The sequence below is a fragment of the Cebus imitator genome, unplaced genomic scaffold, assembly GCF_001604975.1.
Source record: "Cebus imitator isolate Cc_AM_T3 unplaced genomic scaffold, Cebus_imitator-1.0 Scaffold519, whole genome shotgun sequence".
NCBI lineage: Eukaryota > Metazoa > Chordata > Mammalia > Primates > Cebidae > Cebus > Cebus imitator.
In genome coordinates, this window is record NW_016107834.1 from 984,335 (window position 1) to 1,009,737 (window position 25,403).

Genomic DNA, 25,403 nt, shown 5'->3' on the forward strand with positions numbered 1-25,403 from the left:
TTTTGAGACGGAGCTTCGCTCTTGTTACCCAGACTGGAGTGCAATGGTGCGATCTCGGCTCACCGCAACCTCCACCTCCTGGGTTCAGGCAATTCTCCTGCCTCAGCCTCCTGAGTAGCTGCGATTATAGGCACACGCCACCAAGCCCAGCTAATTTTTTGTATTTTTAGTAGAGACGGGGTTTCACCATGTTGACCAGGATGGTCTCGATCTCTTGACCTCATGATATAATTACTATATTCTATATGAACTATAGTATATCATAATTGTGTGCCATTTTAAAAGCTGCTTCTTTCACTTAATAATGTATTATAACCAACATATGATAACATGCTATAACCTATGTCATAAATGCACTGCAATGACTACATTCTTTACGGCAGTATGTGCACATGCTTAACTAAGTAATGCCTTACAATTAAACATTTAGGTTGTTTATAACATTTTCATGATTATAAATATTAACAATAAACATCCTTTTCATACATTTTTATTTATTAGTTCAATTTTTTCCTTAGGATAGAGCCCAGGAGGGTGACCTACTGAGTCAAATGTATTCTGCATGCTTTCAAGATACCTGGGAGAAGACACCTTGACATCTTCAGTCAAGGCACAGAAAGCCAAGTTTCTGCTACTGCCAACCTTGAACCTGCTTCTAAATTGTTTTCCCTTATTTCTAAACATACCCATTCTGTAGGTAACAGAGCAAGAATGACCTCACTATTCTGAGGGTTGTTTTTTTGTTTTTTGTTTTTTGTTTTTCCTGAGATGGAGTCCCACTCTGTCACCCAGGCTGGAGTGCGACGGCTTAGTCTCGGCTCACTGCAACCTCTGCCTCCCGGGTTCAAAGGATTCTCCTGCCTCAACCTCCAGAATAGCTGGGACTACAGGCATGTGCCACCACAGCCGACTAATTTTTGTATTTTTAGTAGAGACAAGGTTTCACTATGTTGGCCAGGCTGGTTTCAAAGCTCCTGACCTCATGATTGGACTGCCTTGGCCTTCCAAAGTGCTGGGACTACAGGCATGAGCCACTGAGCCTGGCCAGGGTTTTGTTGTTGTTTTTTTTTTAATCCAGCATAAGTCTGGCCATATGTCAACACACTAAACATGTATATAGTGGCAGTTCTGATATTTAGCCAGTATGTCAGATCAATCACTGCATGCCGTACAAGTTGTTACATTTTTAAATGTTATTCTTATGTAGTGGCATTCTTAATGTCACTAAGGTATATAGCATAAGGCTATTTGGCTCTACACTAAATAACCTCACTTTGTCTGATCATTTTGAATTTTTTTATACAATGGCCATGTTGTCATTTCTTACAACTATCAGAAAAATTATTCTGATAATAATGTGGTGGCTCATGCCTATAATCCCAGCACTTTGGGAGGTCAAGGCAGGCAGATCACTTGAGGTCAGGAGTTCTGGACCAGCCTGGCCAACATGGTGAAATTCCATCTCTCCTAAAAATACAAAAATTAGCCAGGCATAGTACTACACACCTGTAATAGCAGCTACTAGGGAGGCTGAGGCGTAAGAATCACTTGAACCCTGGAGGTGAAGGTTGCAGCAAGCTGAGATTGTGCCACTGCACTCCAGGCTGGGCAATGGGAGTGAAACTCTGTCTCAAAAAATAAAAAAATAAATTTAAAAAAGAAAAACAGAAGGATTATTCTCATAACCTCAGACTATTTTTGTTTGTTGCTTCAAAAAGTTACTTGCGGATACTAAAAGACAGGTTGTTTCTTACAGGAGCCAAAAGAAAATGTCTTATAAATAAATGTATCTAACCTACATGGAAGTAGAAGACTTTGATGAGCCTCATAAGACTAGGTCCCTTAGACTTTTTCCCAAGTTCACTGAGAAAAAAGTTATGGGAACATTTTACAGAATCAAAGTTATTATCTAGGACTTACTTATCTTAAAAAGTCATCCTGGGCCAGGCATGGTGACTCGCGCCTGTAATCCCAGTACTTTGAAAGGCTGAGATGGGCAGATCAACCAAGGTCAGGAGTTCAAGACCAGCCTGGTCAACATGGCAAAACCCCATTTCTACTAAAAATCAAAAATTAGCCAGGTATGGTGGTGCGCACCTGTAATTGCAGCTACTCAGAAAGCTGAGGCAGGAGAATCGCTTGAACCCAAGAGGAGGAGGTTGCAGTGAGCTGGGATCACATCACTATACTCCAGCCTGGGTGACAAAGCAAGACAATCACTCAAAAAAAAAAAAAAGAAGAAAAGTCATCCCATGGAGAGGTTTATGTACAGAGAAAAATCAACAGTAGTCTTAAAAATTTCTATATAAAATGATCATTAGGTGGGGGAAATATATTAGGAAATAAACATATTACGTTAGTTTCACTTACATTATACTTTTGTTTGGGATGGCCTCTACTCCACCTGTCAAAGCATGCTGTTTTCCTAATGATAATTGAATTCCTCCTTGATGTGTTATCTTAACTTTCTCTCCTTAAATTAGCTCATTCTTTTTTCCCCCAATTTTCGCCCAGCGGAAAGTCTGTGTACTGTGTATCTAAGTGTGCTATTCAGTAACACATTGTTCTTTGGGTTTCCCTAACAAACGAGGTCACCTAAATAAACTTTTCAAATTAAAGCATCCTATTTGAGAGTCAAATTATTGTCTTCAACTTTTTTTAAGAATAAAAAAAAAAAAAATCTGCAGGCTAGTCTTACAGAAATAGGCTTTAAATGTAACTTGCTTCCAGGGAGATATTCAAGTGAATCTGGCTCATCAAATAGGGAGGAATATGCTTACAGTTTGATTGTTATTCCAAAGGCCATCTGAAGACTCTGTCACGGTGTCATTCCCATCTGCTTAACAAGAAGGAAATTTAATTAGAATTACAAAAAATATTGAATTCACGTTGCCTTCTGGTGATGAAAAGTTGAAAGATAATATGATCAAATGCTGCAGGCGTTGCAATAGTCATACCAACTTATTAATGCTGTATTAATTCCTCCTGTAAAGTTGTATTTCTTAACCTTTTTGTCACAGGTTCTTTGAAAATGAACTCCTTTTTTTTTTCTTTATTAAGAAAATAATGCATGTGCACACAAAGTTTTATCTACTATTTTAGGGTAACCACAAAAGCCCATTCATGGAGTCAGGTTAAGAATGCCATTTAGGCCGGGAGCGGTGGCTCACGCCTGTAATCCCAGCACTTTGGGAGGCCGAGGCGGGTGGATCACGAGGTCAAGAGATCGAGACCATCCTGGTCAACATGGTGAAACCCCGTCTCTAATAAATATACAAAAAAATAGCTGGGCATGGTGGTGCGTGCCTGTAATCCCAGCTACTCAGGAGGCTGAGGCAGGAGAATTGCCTGAACCCAGGAGGCGGAGGTTGCGGTGAGCCGAGATCACGCCATTGCACTCCAGCCTGGGTAACAAGAGCGAAACTCCGTCTCAAAAAAAAAAAAAAAAAAAAGAATGCCATTTAAAGGCAATCAATACTTTTATGCTATCTAAAAAGCTGTATATGAATGCCCAGAGGCATTACATCCAAAAACCAGAGCCACCCTCTTTAGAATGGACATCACATTGGTTTTATGTTCAGAATGAGTAAAATATACTATAATATGGAAAACAGGTGGCATATAACTCCTGTGTTGTTGCCAGTGTGCTTACACTTTGATCTAGAAGTACTTTAGAAAATTTATCAACCACCAGATCAATGTCTATTGTACCATATAAAGATTAAGATTTTATGTAATATATAAGATACATTTCTCTTAGAGTTGAACATTTAAAAATTTCAATGTGTTTTGAAGTATCTATTTTGTGGTAAGCAGTATATTCTCAGCCGGGTGTGGTGGCTCAGGCTTGTAATCCCAGCACTTTGGAGTCCAAGCAGGTGGATCACTTGAGGTCAGGAGTTCAAGACCAGCCTGGCCAACATGGTAAGACCCCGTCTCCACCCAAAAATACAAAAAATTAGCTGGGCATGCTGGAACATGCCTGTGGACCCAGCTACTCGGGAGGCTGAGGTAGGAGAATCGATTGAACCTCAGAGGCAAAGGCTTCAGTGAGCTGAGATAGCAGCACTACACTCCAGGCTGGACAACAGAGTGAGACCCTGTCCCCCCAAAAAATAAGAGTATATTCTGTTGGCTTTCCTAGACAACTATAGGTGAAACACAGAACTGTCTTCTTACTGAGCATCTACCACATAGTGAGCACTTTACCTTCTAACAACCAATTCCTTAATCTCATTTTTACGGATGAAGAAACACACAGGAAATGGTTGGATGATGATTTCTAATTAACCGACAAGAGACTCTGCTGATAACCTGCACACACATTGCACTTCCATCAAATGGAAATACTTAGGTCTGTGAAGTTCTCTAACTGATGACAGTGCTATAGGCTCAACATGAATAAACTTGGACTAATATCTCCCCAAAACTTACATTATTGTATTTACATTTTACTGCTTCTGAGGCTTCCTAGAAAGCCAAAGGCAAGGTTGGGCACGGTGGCTCATGCCTGTAATGCCAGTGCTTAGCGAAGCTGATGCAGGCAGATCACTTGAGGTCAGGAGTTCAAGAGCAGCCTGGCCAACATGGTGAAACCCCATCTCTACTAAAAATATAAAAAATTAGCCAGGTATGATGGTACACATCTGTAATTCCAGTACTAGGGAGACTGAGACTCAAGAATTGATTGAACCCAGGAGGCAGAGATTGCAGTGAGCAAAGATCGTGCCACTGCACTCCAGCCTGGGCAACAGAGTGACACTGTTTAAAAATAATAACAATAGAAAAAGAAAGCCAAAAGCAATATGTAGGTTTATGTAATATAAAGAATCTCGGCTCTGCTTGTGACAGGTATTAAGACCTTAAGTAACAGTTTCAGGAAGAGAATGGGGTGATGCAGAAAAATAGCATGGCCTGGAGTCAGATAAAATTTGAGTTCAATGCTGACAATGTCTGTTAGTAATGTAACTTTGATACTCAAGGTCCTTTTCATACACAGAGGTATATATGTATGTAGGGGTATATAAAGGTTTGTGTGTGTGTGTGTGTGTGTACAGTAGTGCCCCCTTATCCACAGGGGATATGTTCCAAGATCCTCAGTAGATGCATGAAACCAAGGATAATACCAAACCCTATACAGACCATGTTTTTTCCTATATATATATACCTACGATAAATTTATAAATTAGGCACAGAAAGAGATTAACAACAATAAATCATATAATAGAACAATTATAAAAATAAACTGCAATAAAAGCTATGGGAATTTAAAAGATATCTCAAGATATCTTAGTATTTCAGAACCACAGTTGACTGCTACAGAAAAGCAAAACTGCAGATAAGGGGGGAACTATATATTTCTAGCTAAAGAACCGAATGAACTACAACCTATTAATAGTACACAGCCCATCAAGTTGTTACAATTAAATTAGATGATGCATGTAAAGTGGTTGGCACTAAGCTATTATTATTATATAATGGAAAGAGGACTGGGGAGGAGGGAAGGATAGATACGATGCAATGCACTTTCCAAATATCATATACTCCAATCATCCAGAGAGGAATGTTCAACAATTTGCCTGCGGGCACACAACTAGTAACTCATAGCTGAAATGGGAGTTGTGTGTCTCCAGAGCAGATTTATAGGGCCTCCTCAATCTGGCAATACCATTAAATATGGCCTGTCTTGAAAGAATTAAACAAGATAATATATGCACTTCCTGGCACATATGTCTGTCAAAGGTGGGTAGTGGGCCATATGATAACCTAAATCCTTTCCAGACCTAATATTCCTTGCTTCCATGAGGCTTTAGGCAACTGAGGGCCAACCAGGCTCAGTGAGAACTTGGCCCAAGAGCCTTGGATCCACCGCCAAAATGGCAGCAGCCTCAAGAGTCCTGGGGATACAGCTGCTCCACTGTCTGTTCCGCCCTGGAAAACTCTACCGTGACCAGGTTCCACTGACATGGTATTTCAGAGAATGATTCCCCACTCCTATTTTCTTCCTCCTTACACCATCAAAGAGGGGGGTGCAGCTGCTCCTATTGCTGTTACCTTGTGTTTTTATCTATTTCCATTTTGCTTTTGTGCCTAGAAACAGTTTGCGCCAAGGATTACACTTTCAAAACCAAATGTCACCATTATCTAATCCCAATTGAATGAGTCCCTCTGTGAATCACACTGCAGGTCCATTTTAAATTAACCAGCTACCAGGAATTATTGGCAAAAACTGTAGGCCATGTGGGCTGGGAAGCAGCTGCCTACAGATTGGCAGCTCCTGAGTACAATGAGTCATACACACAAGGAGTCCTGCAAGGCATGACCTTGCTTAGACGCCACACAAGCACACATAACCAGCTCAGCATCACAGAGGAGCTCAGCATAGGGCACTCCCGAGAGCTTTCCACTAAGGGGAACCAGGAGAGTTGGCTGGGAAAAATGACAGGTTTCAGCATCACCCTCCTCCGTCACAAGGAAAGACAGGTCAATTTTCCATTTCCAAGGAGCCTCTAAGAGGCCTGCTCCGGCTTGGGAGAATATTATAGATTGTTTGGATTAGAGTAGCAGGATCTCAGAGGGGTATGCCTCTTTGATGCTGGTGTGGGTGTCCTCAACCCATCTGTTTTAGTCTGTTCAGGCTGCTATGATAAGATAGCTTAGAATGGGTAATTTAAACAGAAATTTATTGCTCACAGTTCTGGAGGCTGGGTAGTCCAAGATCAAGGCACAGGCTCATTACTCAATACAGTGAGGGTCCTCCTCCCTGTAGATGATGTCTTCTATTTGTTTTCATATGGGGGAAAGGGCAAACAAACTCCCTTGGGCCTCCTTTTCTCTAACTAATTAATTTGTTTTTTCTTTCCCATTCAGAAAATGGTACTTTGGGCCTTTTTTTTTTCTTTAAAATCTGTTTTATTAACATTCAATTAATGAATAATTTCTTTTTATCATACAGTTCATTTTCTTAGAAAGGTGTGGTGGCTCATGCCTGTAATCCCAGCACTTTGGAAGGCTGAGGCAGGCGGATCACAAGGTCAAGAGATGGAGACCATCCTGGCTGACATGGTGAAACCCAGCCTCTATTAAAAATACAAAAATTAGCTGGGTGTGGTGGCATGAGCCTGTAATCCCAGCTACTTGGGAGGCTGAAGCAAAAGAATAGCTTGAACCCAGGAGACGGAGGTTGCAGTGAGCCAAGATCACACCACTGCAGTCCAGCCTGGTGACAGAGTAAGACTCTGTCTCAAAAAAAAAAAAAAAAGCTCTGGATATTTGGGCCTTTTATATAAGCATTGATTCCATCATGAAGTCGGGGCTTTCATGATCTAATCATGCCCCAAAGGCCCCAGCTCTTAATATTTGCACTGGGGATTAGCTACCAACATGAATTTGGGGGTGTGGTGTTATGAGATTACGTGTACATATATAGAGAGACAGATGTCTGTGCATGGTTCCTGGCTCATAATTCCCATAGCCCCAGTTACGGTCTTCTGTTATGATGATAAATATATTTGACCTCAGAAAAGAATCTTTGACCTTCTCCTACTCTCCTTTCACCTACAAAGGCAGAGATTTAATTTCCCCTTCCTTTCTGATTGTTGGTCAGAAGACTCTTCCCAGAGTGCATCTTTCCCTGTGCCCCTGGGGGATGGAATGTTGATGTCTTCAAGTTTCCATAAAAACCCAAGAAGGGCCGGGTGCCGTGGTTCATGCCTATAATTTCAGCACTTTTGAGAGGCCGAGGTGGGCGGATCACCTGAGGTCAGGAGTTCGAGAACAGCCTGGACAACATGGTAAAAACCCATCTCTACTAAAAATGCAGAATTAGCCAGGCGTGGTGGTGTGTGCCTGTAATCCCAGCTACTCGGGAGGCTGAGGCAGGACAGTCACTTGAACTTGGGAGTGGAGGATCGAGTGAGCCGAGATCATGCCACTGCACTCCAGCCTCGTGACAGAGCAAGACTCTGTCTCCAAAAAACCCCAAGAAGACTAGGTTTGGAGAGCTTCCAGATAGCTGAACACTTGGAGGTTCCTGGAAGGTAGAGTTCCCAAGGAAGGGCATGGAACCTCTGCATCCCTTCCCCTACACCTCATCCTGTACATCTCATCATCTGTATCCTTTGCAATATCCTTTATAGTAAACGGTAAACATAAGTGTTCCCCTGAGTTCTGGAAGCCACTCCAGGAAATTAATAGAACCCAAAGAGAGGGTTGTGGGAAACCTAACTTGAAACTGGTGGGCAGAAGTTCCAGAGACCTGGACTTGTAACTGCTGTGTGTGGTGGGGGTGGGAAGGGCAGTCTTGGGGACTGAGCCCCCAACCTGTGACCCTGCATGACCTTGCTTGGATGCCACACAAGGACCCACAGCCAGCTCAGCATCAAAGAGGAGCTCAGCATAGGGCACTCCCAGAGCTGGCCACTAAGGGGAGCAAGGAGAGATAGCTGGGAAAGACGGGATCTTTCCTGTGAAATCTGACCCTCTCTCCAGGTAGATAGTGTGAGAATTGAAATGGACACACAGCTGGTGTCCACTGCTTGATGCGTGAAGAAAAAACTCCTCCACACATTCAGCCACAGAAGTCTTGGTCTGAGGTGACGCTTGTTGTCGAGGTGGTGTGAGAACAGAGAGAAAACCCAGTTTGGGAGTTTTCCCTAAATAGCCAGAAAATAAGCACTCAAACCGCAGCACCATCTGAGAATGCTCATGTAAATACAAACTTGATGAGGCAGTGGAAGCCTTCTGGTACTGTTTAGGGTCTGGGATTTATCAGAAGCGTGGGGTCTGGTGTTTGATCTAAACACCAGAGGGCTGGATTTAATTGTTTTTAAGGCCCCGGCCCAAGGAATCAAGTCAAAATAATACGTTTGGATTCAAGACTGGTTGACTTGATTTCTAAAAACAAAGTAACATGCATGTGGATGTTTCCAAATCACATAAGCCACCTGGGCCGATCAGGCATTTGGATTCTTGATGTTCTAAGAAATAGTGATAATAGCTACCATTATATTTATCACTTACGTCCTGTAACTATGTCCCAACTCTTTCATCCCGTTTGATTCTCACAAGCATTCTACAAGATCATGGTATTACATCCTTTTTATAAATGACAAAACAACGCGCTGCAGTGGCTCATGCCTGTAATCCCAGCACTTCGGGAGGACAAGGCAGGTGGGTTTCTTGAGCTCCGGAGTTTGAGACCAGCCTGGCCAACATGGTGAAACCCCCTCTCTACTAAAACTACAAAATTACCCAGGTGTGGTGGCACATGCCCGTAATCCCAGCTACTCAGGAGGTTGAGGCAGGAGAATCAGTCTCAAAACACACAGACACACACACACACACACACACATACACACACACGACAAAACATTCAGAAAGGGTAGCTATTTGTACAAGTCAAATGACAAATCTGAGTGGCTGGTGTTTGGCACTTCAAGTCAGATCTGTCATATTCCAGAGCATGTGCCCTCAACAAAGTCAATGGTTCTCAAGGTTTGAATGATCCCAGGTGTTCAGGAAAGAGAATTCGGTCACCTGTTGTGTAAGAGGACAACGGTGAGCTGGTGGGTTGTGTCCTTGTCACTTCCTCCAGTGTTGTAGTTTCTGCTGGCAGAGGAATGAAAAGAATGGAAGAATTTTTCCATTTGTGGAGGAAAATTTGCATGCCAAGAAAAATAAAGAACAAAACTAGAATCAGGAATTACCATCAACTTTTTACGGGGCCTTTCCCCAGCCTTCCACAGTGGGCGTGCAGGGCTCTCACCCACCCACTTCCGAACCTTTCAGCTCCTCTTAGAAATATATTCTAAGATGGCCTTCGGGCATTGCCCTGCTTATTTCATGTATTTATTTATTTCATTATTGCCCTAGCTATTTCATTAACACAAGGAAATGTGATCTAGATAATGTTCTAGATAGTCTTATCAATATATAAGATTATTCCATACTTTCTATACTCCCAGGTTCCTTCTAAACACACAAAGCCAACAACAGGGCATTTTATGTCAAACACCCAATTAAGCTTTTTCATGCAAGTGATATTTCGCTTTCAGAAAACAGGGGCTGGGAATTTGCACGAACATGCCCTACCTGCTTCACAACAGCCCCACTCTGGATTTCCCAGCCTCACGCAAGTTCGATTATCCACACATCCAGTAACTAACAGAATAGACACAATATTAATTCCCTGAAGTCTCTTAAAGCTGACAATATCGCCCAGTGTTAGCCTTGGTAATGATTTGCAACCCTAAAGGTAAGGTTCCTGGCAGACCCTCACCCCAGCTCCTTCCACATCAGGATTCTCGTCATTCCTTAGGGGTGATTGCCTGTGTTTCCTGACTCATCTTCCACTTCTCACTGTAGAGCTTCCATTAGGAATTCTCCAGCTCAGGGCCACATTTCCCTTTATTTCCCATCAGATATCTCACTTTATTTGCAAAGTGGATCACTTGCCTCTTTACAAAGCCTTTACATGATTCCCTGATCTTAGAGCACCACAGAAATATAGTCAATTAGTGATGGTGACTAGCTGAGAATTCCCAAAGCTGGATTTTCTTTATTGCCTTGCACTGGTGTGTTTTTCCTTCCCCACCACAGTCTCCATAACTTCGCTTTTCAACATCGCTCTTTTTCCAGTTCTCAACTGTTTTCCTGTCTTCCTCTAGCACTCAAACCTGTAAGAGGATGTGGCTCTTCCAGGACAAAAAACAGAACAACCCAAGAGAGTCATGTGACCAGTCTGTACCCAATTTAGTTCTGTCCAAAGACCTCTTGAGCTTAACTGCTGCTCCTACAACCATACATACAGTTGTTCCCGGGATGTTTTAGGCTGCAAGCCGGTACCAGAGGCACTGAGCAGGGAGGTTTGTAAGCAATGATAAATGTCCCTGCATTCAATTTGCTCCAGGGTTCTCTCATTCTTGGGCTGTAATGTTCAACTCTAAACTCAAACTCTTTAGAAAACTATCCAGATAAGAATAAGCCTCAATCGATATCATCCCTCAGGTTATAGACTATAAGCCCACTCTTAGGAGAAAGGCAACTTTCTCCCAAATCTCAGCTTTAAATGAAGTCAGTGGCTTAGGCACGTCCTCCAAAACAAGTCGACTAATCCATCCACTTAGCAGACACAAGCTAAGCATTAAAAACAAAAGTACTGAGAAAGTCTAACAGACTCTTTAGTGTGTACTGCTGCATGGCAGAAAACGGTTTTTCTTACAAACTTTTATGGCTCTAAAATCCAAGGTGTGACCTAACTAACACGCTCTCTTCCAAATGGAGCTGCTAGCCCAATCCTTCAGATGCTCCTGGTTAAATACACAGTTCAATGAGAATCAAGGGAAATCAATAGGTTCCATCAGATTTTTCTGGCTAAGAGGTTGTGATATTTGATACTTCTCAGAATCCAGAGCCACCCTAAGGGGTCAATGGGTTTTGAGGGCTTTGAGAATCTCCACTGAAAGTTATCTTTTAAATCCCCGAAAGGCAAGATTTGAACCTAAACTTGCCCTCAGAATGACAAGCGATTTCCCCACCTATAAGTCAAGTTATCCTCCATTTGTATTAAATCTAATGTCTTCTTTACAGGGAATTTGAAGTACCAACTATATGGCCTGAATTGAAAAAAATAAACATGTACATTCTAAATCCCTAAAGCCCTTAAATCCAATGTTACTTTTTCCTAAGTATAAATCGCACCTTTTGCAATTGCCACTGTACATACATAAGTTAAAGCACCTTTGAAGCAAAAATATGCAAGTCATTGACTGCCCCAAAGACAGTGTGGTTGTTTAAGGGTTTTTTCAGTGAAAAATGTTAGATCAGGGCAAATTCATCTAAACATAAAACTCAGTGCTCATGATAGGAGGCATGACCCAGTAGTTAAAAGTACGGTAGTTAAAATTCATACCCAGTAGTATGAATTTTCTTGAAAGTTGCAGGAAAAAAAAAAGCTGACACAGTTACAGTATCTGCAGCATGGCCGAACTGTCATTTCCTTCCCTTTTTAAAATCTCAAATCAGCAGTTCATGACTTTTTTACTTTCATCTTTCGAAGCAGTAAAAGCCAGGCTCCCTCCCGAGGAGCTCTGGGTTGCTGTGGTGGGGCCTGTCCCTTCTTCAGCTCTGGTACCATCCCCATCCCGTCTGTAGGTGGCGTCCCATTCCAGGGTGGATTAAAAGTTCTGAACGTTCTAGATGATTATAAGGAAGTGGCATCCTTGGGGGAATGGCCGAGCAGCTTGCAAGCTCACAGTGATCGTGCCTTGCCCCATCCTGTCGTCCATACCAGTGGCCAGCAAGTTAACCAGGAAACCGGCTTTTTTTCTTTTTTGAGATGTGGTCTCATTGTATTGCCCAGGCTGGTCTAGAACTCCTGGATTCAATCCACCCTCCCACCTCGGCCTCCCAGAGTCCTGGGATTAGTGGCATGAGCCACTGCACCCAGCAGAAACACTCCTACACACCAGTAGCCTCCCGCCCAGGGCCTGACTCCTAGGCTGCTGCCATGGGAATGACTTTCAGGGAATTCCTCTGGTGCAGACTCAAGGTTCCTCTGTGCTGGCAAATGTCTGCTTTTGCAGGTGTTTTGATTTGGGGAAATGGTCAGAATACTCAGAGCTGAGTTTGAAGGTTAGGAGAGAGATACTTTCTGGCAGGTGTGTAAATTGGTTCTGAGGGCCCATCTGTCCCATGGCTTACTGCTTCTGGGGGTGGCCGCCATCCTGCAGGGAAGAGCAGACAGTGAAAGGGTGTCTGCGGTGGCAGCCCCTGAGGTCAGTGTGGCTGACCCCTCTCTCTGCAGTTCATTTCCACAGACCCCCCTCCCTCGGGGCCACAGCTCGTGACACCTCCACCTGGGGATGACATCAACTCCGATGACTCCGACGATATCATTATCACCCTGTCTCTGCCCACGAAGAAGAACTTTCCAGTCTAGGTCTCCGTCATTGCCTCCATGCCGTGATGGCAATGCAGCAGAGGACACAGGAACTACAAGTGGAAAGATAATTTATCGTGTTAGGAGAAGAAGGATGATACCTACTTAACACCTCAATATCTGCGTCGCTTCTCTTTCTCTTTGTGCTTTTGTTTGTTGAAGGAATCCCAAATGCTTTTGCTTCATTCTCTGGGAAGGGCCAGTGGCTCGCATCTCCTCATCTCCAGCTGCAGCTCAGATGGTGGTTTTTCAGTGCCAACAGACACGTCTTCCGTGAACTCGGGGCCACCAGGGAGCCTGTTCTCCAACAGCACCTTGCAGCCTGCCCACAACCTTGACCTGTGAGGAGCTGCTATCAGCAGCCAGCGCCAACACCACCCCACTCTTCCTGGTGACACCCTCGACAACCAGGATTTGCCCCCGATCTCGGCCCAGTAGGACAGGCAGACGTGCCCCACTATGCCTTAGGAAGGTGTGAGACCAGCTTCCCCCATCCCCACGGAAAAACACGGCCCGTCTCAAGCCAGTGAGGAGCTAAAGACACCCAGGTCCCCACATGAGCTTACTCCACGCCCCAGCCCCTCACACCATCCTTTCCCCTGTCACCCTCTCTGCCCCCTGGAGAACTGCCCTCCAGAGCTGCCCTTCCCAGGAAGGAGTCTGGTGGATTCTGTCACTGCGTAGATGAAGACTTTTTAAATCCCAAATTATAATCACAAAAGCTGCATCACATGTACTTTTGAGAACAGCAGGGCGACGTCTGTTACCAAGCCCAGCAGGTGGCTTGGCCTCTGTGGGGTCACCCAGGGGAAGAGGAGAGGAGAGTGAGGAGGCAGGCCCGCCATTCAAGGGAGAGCACAGGCTCGGATGGGGCACGTCGCATCTGCTGCCTGGGACAGTCCCCATCACCCCATGTGTGTGGCCTCTGCACTCACAGCTCCACAGCTGGGCTTGGTGTGCGGAGCCCTGGGAGGCAGCAGCTGCAGAGGCCTAAGAGGGAGGTCCTGGGGTAAGCACACAGTGTCCATGCCCATCTCTTGCTTGTGTGTGAGATTAGCCCTTGCTAGGGCATCAAGAGGAAGAGCCTTAGACCTGGGTGGGCCTTCAGGGGCATGTAGACCCCTGCACAGCCCAGGCCTGGTGTCCAGATCTCCACAGCACCCTTGTCAGGACCCCTGCCAGGGCTGGCCTCAGTCTCAGGAGAGACCAGCATTAGAAAGCCCCTCCTTACACAGCAGATGCCTTCTCCCAAGGCTTCTGTTCATGGAAACAGTCTAATCCCTGGGTGCCTCTTCTGCAGCATGGCAGCCTTCTGAGTCACCCCTGGGAGCCCAGCCTGAGCCTGGGGCCTCCTCCACGTCGGTCAGAAGGCTGATGGCCCCAACACAGTGTCTTGCGGAAGGGAGAGAGGAGCTTCGAAAGTCCACCTGCCCTGTGGGAGGAGGACATAGGTGTGCCCAGCCCAACCCATCCTCTCCCAGTCACTCAGCGATGGGGCCACCATCAAAGTGGAGGACGAGCTCCACCCTGCAGTTTGCTGCCTGGCCCGTCTCCACTTAGGCTCTGTTTCTACAGTGGGTGGAAATGAGTCAGCCAAGGGTCTAGCTTGTGCACGTGTTTTCCTCATTTGGACTGTGAGTTGCCAAAACCATTTTTTTTTCCACTGAACTGGCTGATAACTTGACGGACTGTGTAACTGACACAGGCCCTCTATAGACCCCTGCCCTCATCACTCTACCCGCCCAGGTCCACTCCCTGAGGCGCCGTCCCAGACCTCCCTGCCTGACGGCTCAAAGCTGCAGGTCCTAGGAACCAGTCCACCCTCGAAAGCCCTCAGATGGTGAGGTACCTGCATGTTCGCTGGGGGAGATCCTCCGTTCTGTGGCAGCTGCTCCCTCTCATTAAACCAAGGTATTTCTGCAGGACATGCTCACTCTTGGGAACCAGTGGCCTAGCGCTTTGGGTTATGGGTATGGAGAGGGCATCCCTGTCTCGGGGTTGATGGAGAATAGTCCGTAGGTAAACGGCCGTGTCCTCCTTTGGTGCAGCAGGGCTGCTCTGTTAAAAGCCAGCGTCCGTCTTGAAGCTCCCTGGGTAAAACAATGCATTCTGAAGCCTGTGACCAGCTGATGCCCTGTCCAGTGCTGGTCACCAGGCCCCTTTTCTGGGGACAGCCCATCGGGCTATTCTGTGATTCTGGAACCCTGCAGTGTAGTTCTGTGCCATGGAGACAGCACCAGGCAGACAGGCCTCCTTGCCTGCTGCCCCAGGTCCTGGGGGCCAGGGATTCTGGCCCTGAGGGGCCTTAGGAGGGGAAGAGGAGCCCATGGAGTCGGGGAGCAGCCTGAAAGCCTTGAACTCTTCCTTCCTGGGGTGGGGTACTCCTAAAGACAAACCTCTGGTTCCTGTCCCTGGTCGTGTAGCTGCCGTCGCGACGGCTGCCCAGGCTGCCGAGCCGTGGGCGGGGCCTAGCCATGGGGGAGGGAGCTGGGGCGGGGCCTAGCCATGGGAGGAGTGCTGGGGGCGGGGCTGAGCCTTGAGAGGTACGAAGTGTGGGCGGGGCCTAGCCGTGGGAGGGATAAGCCGTGGGTGGGCTGAGCCTTGGGAGGCGTGGGGGTCATGGGCGGGATGAACTATGGGTGGGGCTGAGCCATGGGCGGGGCCAGGCTGCTGAAGCCAATGGTGGAGTGGGGTGGGCAGAGGTGCTCGTGGAGCTGCTGGCAGGGCCTAGGAAGGCAGGTGAGAGGATAACTACCGGGGAGACTGGAAGTGGAGGGTGAGTCCCCAAGAAAGGGACCTTTGCCCCAGCGTTAAGTGCCAAAGCAGGCCCAGGTGTGAGCACTTCGGGGTAGACTTTGGTGGCACATGTTGCTCATGGTGTCCTGATTGTCACTGCAACACCTCCACATCACCTTGAACTTAAAGAACAGCAGCAAAGCTGTATCTGCTATCAGAGGCTGTTGGGTAGTCCAGCTTTAAAAGAACATAGTCTTTCTCCATCCCATGTCCTTTAAACAAGCAACCACAGAAGATGTCACAGTCTCCAGGGCCTGGCCCTGCTGTGTTGACAGCAGCCACACCTGTTGAGCAGACACTGCTGAGGCTGAAGCTGGCCCCGGTGTAGGGGGCTGGTGAGCTGCAGGCGCAGCTGACCCGAAGTGCACCCTCCCCTTAGAGGCCTGTCCCCAACTCCTCCCCTAGAGTCCTGTTCCTGCCACTTAGGGACCTCAGCAGAGGCATCAGCTGGAGAGCTCCAGGGACATCCCTGGAGATACGGGAGGCTCTCCTGACACAGGGCCCAGCTCTTACAAGGCCTTTGTAGGACCTTGTCTCCCCAGCATGTCCTGCTCATCCAGGAGAGGGAGAACAAGGAGGAGGGCCCAGGCTCAGAAGCCAGGGATAGACTGCTGACGATTACCAAACAGTCCAGGCATTGCCACGATCCTCAGTGTCCCTTGGTTCATATCACCCACCAGGCACAGCTGCAGAGAGAGTGCGGGGAGGGGCTGGGACCAAACAGTCCAGAAACCAGCAGAAAGGAGGCAGAAGTGAAGTGGGTGTGCCTGGGGCACAAAGCCAGCCCCGGCGGGAGTTCAGTGGAGTCCTACAGCCAGTTCCTGTGCAGACTGTGATGCCAGAGAGGCATGCAGCCTCTGGGCAAGTGGGGAGAGGGCTTGGGTGGTCCCCACAAGGGAGAAGAGGTGGACGGGCCAGAGAAGACCACCAAGACCACTGTTCCCCCAGGCCTCAGGTGAGCGACCTGATGTGAGACTAGCAGGCAGAACCAAGCAGGGCTAAACTCCAACCCAGGGCCCCATGTTGGACAAAGTAGCCTTTTCTTTGCTCGTTTGTCTATGTATTAAGAAGAGACTAAAATAGCCAAACGACGCTGGTCGCATGTGCTGGCTGTCGTCTGTCTGCTGAATGTCTATTTTTGTACAGACCATGCCCTTGATCCCTCAGATGGATGAGAAACCCCCTTCCTTGCAAAAAAGCCAGTTGAATTAGGAAAAGATGGTCCAACCTAGAGCTCAGATCTACCAAGATAAGTACAGCAAAGCCTTCCTGTATTTTTGAGGAATAAAAACTTGCAGAAAGTACCAATAACCTTCAAGATCTGAATGAGATTCTATTATAACCTGTCCAAATGATTGCAAAATTCCTCCTTTGGTTTTGGAAGCAGTGTCTGCTCACATGTGACTCAGAGATTCTCTGAGAACCAGGGAGTTGACACACAAACCTCACCATGGGTCCAAGCCAGATATTTCTCAAGGCTCACACCTCGCCAAGCTCCCAAAGGCCTGCCGGCAGCGCCTACGCCGTGCCAACAACCCTGTCTGGTACACACCACGGCTGGGTAAGCACCCTTAAAAGCGAGACAAATAACGTCTGGAAACTGAAATGTGAAACTGTCAAGATGGCTTAGGAGAGGAAGGAGTGGACCCCGCCGGTCTTTGACATTTTGTGTTTAGGATTATTCTAATTTTATACATAATTTATAGGCAGATCTTTTGGAAGGGATAAGGTTTTCATTCTTGTACAACTCGTTATTGGCTTTTAAATAAAAAGTTGTTTTTCAGGGTGCCTTGATTGCCCTATAAAGCCTTTTAATTACCTCCAGGTGTGTTCCCGCTGCACGTACTCAGGCTGCACAAATGATCTGCTTCAGAAACCCCACTTCTCTGGGCTTCTGGCATTTTGCTATGGTCACAGTGCCGGTTAGGGGTTGGAGAGCCAGCTGCGGGGACGGGTCCCGCTGCCAGGTCCCTGCCATGCATGAACTGGGATGCAACTCTTGACACCCGGGTCCCTCGTGGAATGTCTGTTCCTTAGATACAAGTGAGCACACAAAAATGTGTGTGCGTGAGGGAGTTATTTCTCCAAATTTAATTTCATTTTTGTCTCAGGAGCAGGGAAAGAATAATTTACTGAGGAATCAAACACAGATGGGAATGACCAAAAGGAGCTGATACCTGGGTTTTGTTTTTCAATATTTTGTTGCATAGAACAAGGTGCATCTGTGGCTTTGTGCGCCTGTGGCTGCCTGCCCTGGGGTGCTAAATCCTGGGCAGAGTTTGTCTGAAGCCAACAGTTACTGCGGTTGGCTCTGGCATTTGCCCAAACCCATTTTCTATCGTTCTCATATATATGTGTGTGTGTGAAAATATATGTATATTTTTTCATTGAGATAGGGTCTTGCTCTCTTGCCCAGGCTGGAGTGCAGCGGTGCAACCATAGCTCACTGCAGCCTCAAATTTCTGGGGTTAAGTGATCCTCCTGCCTCAGCCTCCAAAGTAGCTGGGATTATAGGTGTGCACCACCATGGCCAACCACTTCTTTTAAAATTTTCTGTAGAGATGGGGGTCTTGCTAAGTTGCCCAGGCTGGTTTCGAACTCCTGGCCCCAAGCGGTCCTCCCATCTCAGCCTCCCAAGTGGCTGAAACTGCAGGTATACACCTGGCTAACCTAAAATATCGGGGGGAGGGGCACCGTAGCTCACGCTTATAATCCCAGCACTTTTTTTTTTTTAAATAAAGACGGGGTTTCACCATGTTGGTCAGGCTGGTCTTGAACTCCCGACCTCAGGTGATCCGCCTGCTTTAGCCTCCAAAGTGCTTGGATTACAGGCATGAGCCACTACGCCCGGCCAATCCCAGCACTTTAGGAGGCTGAGGCAGTGAATCACCTGAGGTCAGAGGTTCAAGGCCAGCCTGGCCAACATGGTGAAACCCCGTCTCTGCTAAAAATACAAAAATTAGCCAGGCATGGTGGTGGGCACCTATAATCCCAGCTATTTAAAAGGCTGAGTCAGGAGAATCACTTGAACCCGGGAGGTGGAGGTTGCAATGAGCCATGGCACTCCAGCCTGGGCGATGAGAGCAAAACTCCGTCTCAATCAATCAATCAATCAATCAATCAATTTTTGGTAGAGATAGGATCTTGCTGTATTGCCTAGGCTGGTGTACAATGCTTGGCCTCAAGCGATCCTCCTGCCTTGGCCTCCCAAAGTGCTGAAATTTCAGGTGTGAGCCACTGTGCACTGCCCTGAGCCCATCTTTACACCTCAATGGCTTGTGCTAGCAAGCAGTTCATTTGAAAATTTGCGCTTTGCAGAGAAACTGGTAGGACCTGAAGGAGCCCGTGGCAATGGAGAGCATGGTGTACCAGGCACCCACCCATTGCAAGCTCGCAGCCACAGCAGCCGCTAGCTGTGATGTCCCCGAGGGGTTCAGACCCAGCAGCAGAGAAGAGACAGCCTGTGGGGGCTTGCCAGCTAGAGCTGGTGAGAGGAGGGGGGGAAGGTCCAACCTCGGGCCTCCACCCGCCTTGGGCAGTGGTATGGATAGACATGGACATATGTGAGTGCAGACATCCGTGCACACAGGCACAGGCACACAGGGAGAATCCCTCTTCCTCTTCCCCATCCGGCTCCCTGGTTTTCGGTGCACGAGCTCAGTGCATGTGGGCCTCCTCAAAGACCAAGTGAGAGTCACCACAGGCTCTTGCCAAGATAATTTTAAATATGAGATTCCTCCAAGGTTCCCAGGGGACATAGGAAAAAAAAAGAAGTAAGCCTCTGAATCTCTCGCTCCTTTCAGCACTGCTGTTGGGCTTGGAATATGAATGATGGGCTGTGGAACAGGGTGGTGTGTCTCTGCGTGGGTGCCAGCTAATGGACTTCCGCCAGCACCTTCCCATTGGTTCCCGGGAGCCAGGCCCAGTGACAGCCCCAAGGGCCAGCCCCATTAGATGGGGCCTGCCTCAGGAACCTGAGGGACGTTTCCATGGTGCTGTGTCCCTTTCTGAATAAGAGGAGGGGGTGCCCCTGAGCTATTCGTTAATGAAGCCCCAGAGCGGCCTGCGATTCAAAGGAGAGGGTGCAGCGCTGCCAGGGCTCCCGCGGCTGCCATTCATGGCAGCCCAGTCTGGGGGCTTTCTCCCCACCAGCTCTTCCCTTCCCAGGCCAGGCTTGCAAAGGAATGAAAGCAGGGAAGGGTGTGAGTGGGTGGGCCAGGGCACAGCTTGCATAAGTTATACAAAGGGTGCTGGTTCCCGCTCCTTGCAGCCTCGCCCGCCCCATTCCCTTCTCATACCCACCTCTCCCCCAGCACACTGCGGGCTGCAGGCTCCACTCCACCTACTGTCCCCTCCCTCCCAATCCCCTCCTCCGTCCCTTTCATCGACCACCCCAGCTACCCTCGCCCAGGAGTAGGCCCTTCCCTCCTCATCACTCCTCCCTGCTTTCGGGATTTCTCTTCTGCCCTGGCACTCAGCCCTACCCTCTGCCTGTTGAGTGTAGGTGTCCCCACGGCTCCGTCCCCAACACCCCGACCTGCCTGGATCATCTACTGGACGTCTGCACGTTCATATCTCAGATGCCTCCAATTCAGCTTAGCTCGGCTTCAGTTTACTTTCACCCGTGACCCTGCTCCCTGTTCAGTAAATGACATACAAGCCACATGGTTGTCCCTACCAGAAATCCGGAGATCATCCCTGTCTCCCTCAACGTCCTTGACAGCCCCCCACAGGGGCTACCCCCTCAGCAGCCCTCAACTCTGCTGCCATATCTGTAGTGAGGCCAGGTAACCCCACCAGACAGTTCCCACGGGCTCCAAGACAAAACCCACCTCCTGAACATTCCAGACTACTGCATGTCCACACAGAAAGACACGTGCACACACAAAACACCACAATGCAAACGTACATGCAAACACATGCACATGAGCAGACATATGCCCACAAACCCATGTACATACACACAACAATGCAAACGTACTTGAAAATGCACACTGCACCAACGTGCACGTGCACATATCAATGCCTGCACTCTCAGATATACGCACACAACACACCTCTCACAGGCATGCACACAAACACACATGTACAAATACATACAAACGCACATGCAAACATACAAACATGCATCCAAAAACATACCTGCAAGGACAAACACACAAACTTACACCCCACATACACATACACACAGGCACATGCAAACACACATACATGACAACAGACATACTCATGAAACACACATGCACACACACAAATATGCAAACACATGCAAACACTTGAGGCTCAAGCTGGCTTGAGCTATGTCAGGCTCCACTTTTCAAAAAAAGAGACTGCAAAAAAAAAAGAAAACCCATCTAGCCAACTTGAAAGTATGAGCTTTTTTTTTTTTTTTGAGAGGGAGTCTTGCTCTGTCGCCAGGCTGGAACACAGTGGCACTATCTCGGCTTACTGCAACCTCCACCTCCTGGGTTCAAGTGATTCTTCCACCTCAGCCTCCCAAGCAGCTGGGACTACAGGCGAGTGCCACCATGCCCAGCTAATTTTTGTATTTTTAGTAGAGTTTCACCATGTTGGCCAGGATGGTCTTGATCTCTTGACCTCATGATCCGCCCACCTCAGCATCCCACAGTGCTGGGATTACAGGCATGAGCCACCGTGCCCGGCCAAAAGTATGAGCTTTTGATAGGTGTGGACCAAAGTGTCAAATGCCAACTTGTTAACAATTAATATGTTAATCTGGTCACACATCACGAATATTTAAAGTCATATCTAGAAGAAAACACTGATCTAGGAGCATGCCTCTCATGGCACTCCTGAGACTTGGCTGGACCGGCAGCTTAGTCCCCGTGTTTTGGATCCTCTCACACAGTTTTCCATGCATGACATCCTCCACTTCCAGCTAAGCTGTTTGCAATTCACGTGACAATTTAGAAATCTGCTCGTGCCGAGCGCAGCAGCTCCCTCCTGTAATCCCAGCACTTTGGGAGGCCGAGGCAGGGAGATCCAGCTTGAACCCAGGAGTTTAAGACCAGCCTGGGCAACATAGTGAAACCCCCTCTCTACAAAAATACAAAAATAAGCTGGGCATGGTGGTGTGCACTTGTAGTCCCAGCTACTTGGGAGCGTGAAGTGGGAGGATTGCGTGAATCCGAGAAAATACAGGTTGCAGCAAGCCGAGATCATGCCATTGTACTCCAGCCTGCGTGGCAGAGCAAGACTCTGTCTAAAAAAAGAAAAAAGAAAAAACAATCTGAACAGGACATGCCATGATTGGAGCATTTCTCCCCAAGCCACGAGTGCTGGTGTGCTGGACCTGAGGCTGGTGGTCCAGGTGGTAGTGGTTTTATGATCACATTTCAAAATGTAACCCCTGGTTGTATTTTTTTTTTTTTTTTGAGACAGAGTTTCACTCTTATTGCCCAGGCCAGAGTGCAATGGCATGATCTCGGCTCACCACAACCTCCACCTCTCGGGTTCAAGCGATTCTCCTGCCTCAGCTTTCCCAAGTAGCTGGGATTACAGGCATGCACCACCACGCCCAGCTAATTTTGTATTTTTAGTAGAGATGGGATTTCTTCATGTTGGTCAGACTGGTCTTGAACTCCCAACCTCAGCTGAACCGCCCGCCTCCGCCTCCCAAAGTGCTGAGATTACAGGTGTGAGCCACTGCACCTGGCCCCACTGGCTGTATTTTTAAAGTTGCATTTTAAAGGCTGATTCACAAAGACAGCCAAAGCTTGCAAATGTGAGGTTCTACTCCTGGAAAGATGACTAATCTGAGTTAAATTTATTTCTGACATCTTTTTAGTGGATTCTGCCAGGCGACCTCCATACATATTGCTCCCAGCTTTCAGACTCCGCCCTCAGTTCCCAAGTAGTGTGTGGCTGTCAGAATAAACTAGTTGAGAGCCTCATGCTATGAGATACTTTCTAAGGACTTAAGAAGGCAGCACCCTCTTTTCTGAAGGATACTTTTACATTTTTATTTCTGTATTTTTTTTTTTACAGCTAAGATCTTGCACCCCAGGCTGGAGTGCAGCGGCACAATCACGGCTCACTGCAGCCTTGAACTCTTGGGTTCAAGTGATCCTCCTGCCTCAGCCTCCTGAGTAGCTGGGACTACAGGTATGAGCTACCATACCTGGTTAATGTTTTCATTTTTTTCTTTTCTTTTTGAGATGGAGTCTCGCTCTGTCACCCAGGCTGAAGTGCAGTGCAGCGATCTTGGCTTACTGCCACCTCCGCCTCCTGGGCCTAAGCGATTCTTGTGCCTCAGCCATCTGAGTAGCTGGGACTACAGGCCCACACCACCACACCTGGCTAGTTTTTGTATGTTTAGTAGAGATAGAGTTTTGCCATGTTGGCCAGCCTGGTCTAGAATCCCTGGCCTCGACTGATCCACCCGCCTCAGCCTCTGAAAGTGTTGGGATTACAGGTGTGAGCCACTGCACCCAGCCTCATTTTTATTTTTTGTAGAGATAGGGTCTCGTTCTGTCACCCAGGCTGGAGTGCAGTGGTGCGATCATAGCTCGCTGCAGCCTCAGCCTGGGCTCAAGCGATCCTCCCACTGCAGCCTCCTAAAGTGCTAGGATGGCAGGCATGAACCACCAGGCCATGAAGAATAAATTTGGGGGGACACCCCCTTCTATTTGAACTGTTCCAGAATGAAACCAGGGCCTTCTTCACCCCTCAACCTCACCCCACAGGACCCCCCTCCAATGCCAAGCTCAGCGGCCTCCCAGTCTCAGCCCCTGCCTCATCCTCCCACCTCCTGAGCCTGAGACTCCTCCCTTTTCTGCCCCGGGGGATGCTCCCTCTCCGATCTGCCCTTCACCTACTCACCTGACTCTTTCCCACCGGCCATTTCTATTTTACAATGACATTTTGTTTCTTAAAAAAGATATCTAACACACTATAAAAAGAAAAACAGAGAAGTATAGAGTAGTGTCATCTCCCTCTGGCCCCGCCCATTCTGGGGGCTTTTGTCTCTCCTCCCCACTGCTACTAGGGAACTCTTAGTCCAGAGCCTGTGTGAGCTGCTTCTCAGCCCCTTGCTCCACAGACACGCTCCGGTCCCGTGTGGCACCCTGGATCCCATCAGTGCCTCCTCGAGGCACCCCATGCCTGCCGTCTGGCCTCCCCTCCAGCCACACACCCCTCACCACCAGTCTTTTTGGAAAATGCTCCCCCACCACCAGCTGGCCCCTCACCTGTGCTGTTTCTGCTCCCAGGAATGTCCTTCCTATGGAGCCAGCCCGGATGACCCTCTGCTGAGAAGCTTTTCACGATCAGCTCCTCCTCCCCACTGTAATCTCACGGCACCCAGCCTGCCTGTGTGTTTTAGTATTTATTGTACTTGAGGGCTCTTTGGACGAACTATCAGAGTTTATTTTGTCTGTTTGCAATTAGACTAAGCTCTGTGAAGACTAGATCTTTGGGGCCAGAAAATAATTTTTTCTTTTTTAATTGTTTGTAGGGAAGGTCTTGCTCTGTTGCCCAGGCTGGAGTGCAGTAGTGCAATCACAGCTCACTGCAACCTTGAACCCCTGGTCTCAAGCGATTCTCCCACCTCAGCCTCCCAAGTAGCTGGAACTACAGGTGTGTGCTCCCATGGCTGGCTAATTCTTAATTTGTTTTTTCTTCTTTTGCTGTGTTGCCCAGGCTGGTCTGAGACTCCTGGCCTCAAGTGATCCTCCCACCTCGACCTCCCAAAGTGCTGGGAGCCACTTCACCAATCCTAAATTCATTTACTCACCAAATATCCACTGGCTTATGTGTGGAGAACCCAAGGGGGGCAGAGCATGGCCAAGGTCTCCCCTCCAGGGTGGTGGGGACCCAGGCGATTTAGACCCAGGAACTAGGAGTGTTGGGGAGCAGCTCTGGTCTCCTAGAAAAGGGAGTCGGGGCTTCAGTTGAGCAGGTGGGGAGGGAGTGTCTTCCAGGCCCAGGGAACTGTCAACCTCCTTCCAGAGGAAAAGGGAGCAGGGCCTCCACCTCCAGGATGGGAAAGGCCCCAGGTTGGCCAGAGACACAGTGGGTCAGGCACGGCAGGGGCGACAGGGCTCAGGAGGGACACAGAGGCCAGGCTGGAGGGACCTGGTGCTGAAGCTGTGGGAACAGGATTGGATTTGCATTTGAGAAGGCGAGGCTGGGAGCAAGAGGGGACACTGGCTCATGGGCTGATGAGGAACCAAGTGCATGCTGACCCAAAGAGGAGAGAGCCCAGGGCCCTGAGAAGGGGAGAGCCGGGATGTTGGCCAAGAGTGGCAGTGGGGGAGGAGGCGTGGCCAGGCTGGGGAGCCTCGCAGAGGGGAGCACATTCCACCCCCTCCTCCAGAACAAAGCCATGTCCAGGCCAGCTCCTCCTACCCCAGCTCCTCCTGCCCCAGCTCCTCCTGCCCCAGCTCCTCCAGCTCCTCCTGCCCCAGCTCCTCCTGCCCCAGCTCCTCCTGCCCCAGCTCCTCCAGCTCCTCCTGCCCCAGTTCCTCCTGCCCCAGCTCCTCCTACCCCAGCTCCTCCTGCCCCAGCTCCTCCAGCTCCTCCTCCCCCAGCTCCTCCTGCCCCAGCTCCTCCTGCCCCAGCTCCTCCAGCTCCTCCTCCTCCTGCTCCCCCTGCCCCTGCTCCCCCAGCTCCTCCTGCACCAGCCCCTCCTGCCCCAGCTCCTCCT

General features: G+C 48.3%; 1 protein-coding gene across 2 annotated transcripts in view; it reads right to left on the minus strand.

Moving 5' to 3' along the window:
• Nucleotides 1-17,287, minus strand: part of HAVCR1 (hepatitis A virus cellular receptor 1) — a 25,267-nt gene extending 7,980 nt beyond the window's left edge. The window contains exons 1-3 of one of the 2 annotated variants that reach the window (XR_005197674.1): nt 12,703-17,287; nt 9,538-9,606; nt 2,781-2,836 (exon numbers count right to left, since the gene is read on the minus strand). Coding sequence is in view for 1 of the 2 variants with exons in the window: in XM_017514189.2 (XP_017369678.2) it covers nt 2,781-2,836; nt 9,538-9,609; nt 12,703-12,724 (150 nt within the window). In the remaining variant the exon portion in view is untranslated. Of the gene's footprint in view, nt 1-2,780; nt 2,837-9,537; nt 9,610-12,702 lie in introns of both variants that reach the window. The other variant, XM_017514189.2, reaches the window with a different exon arrangement.
• Between the last annotated feature and the right edge of the window lie 8,116 nt (nt 17,288-25,403).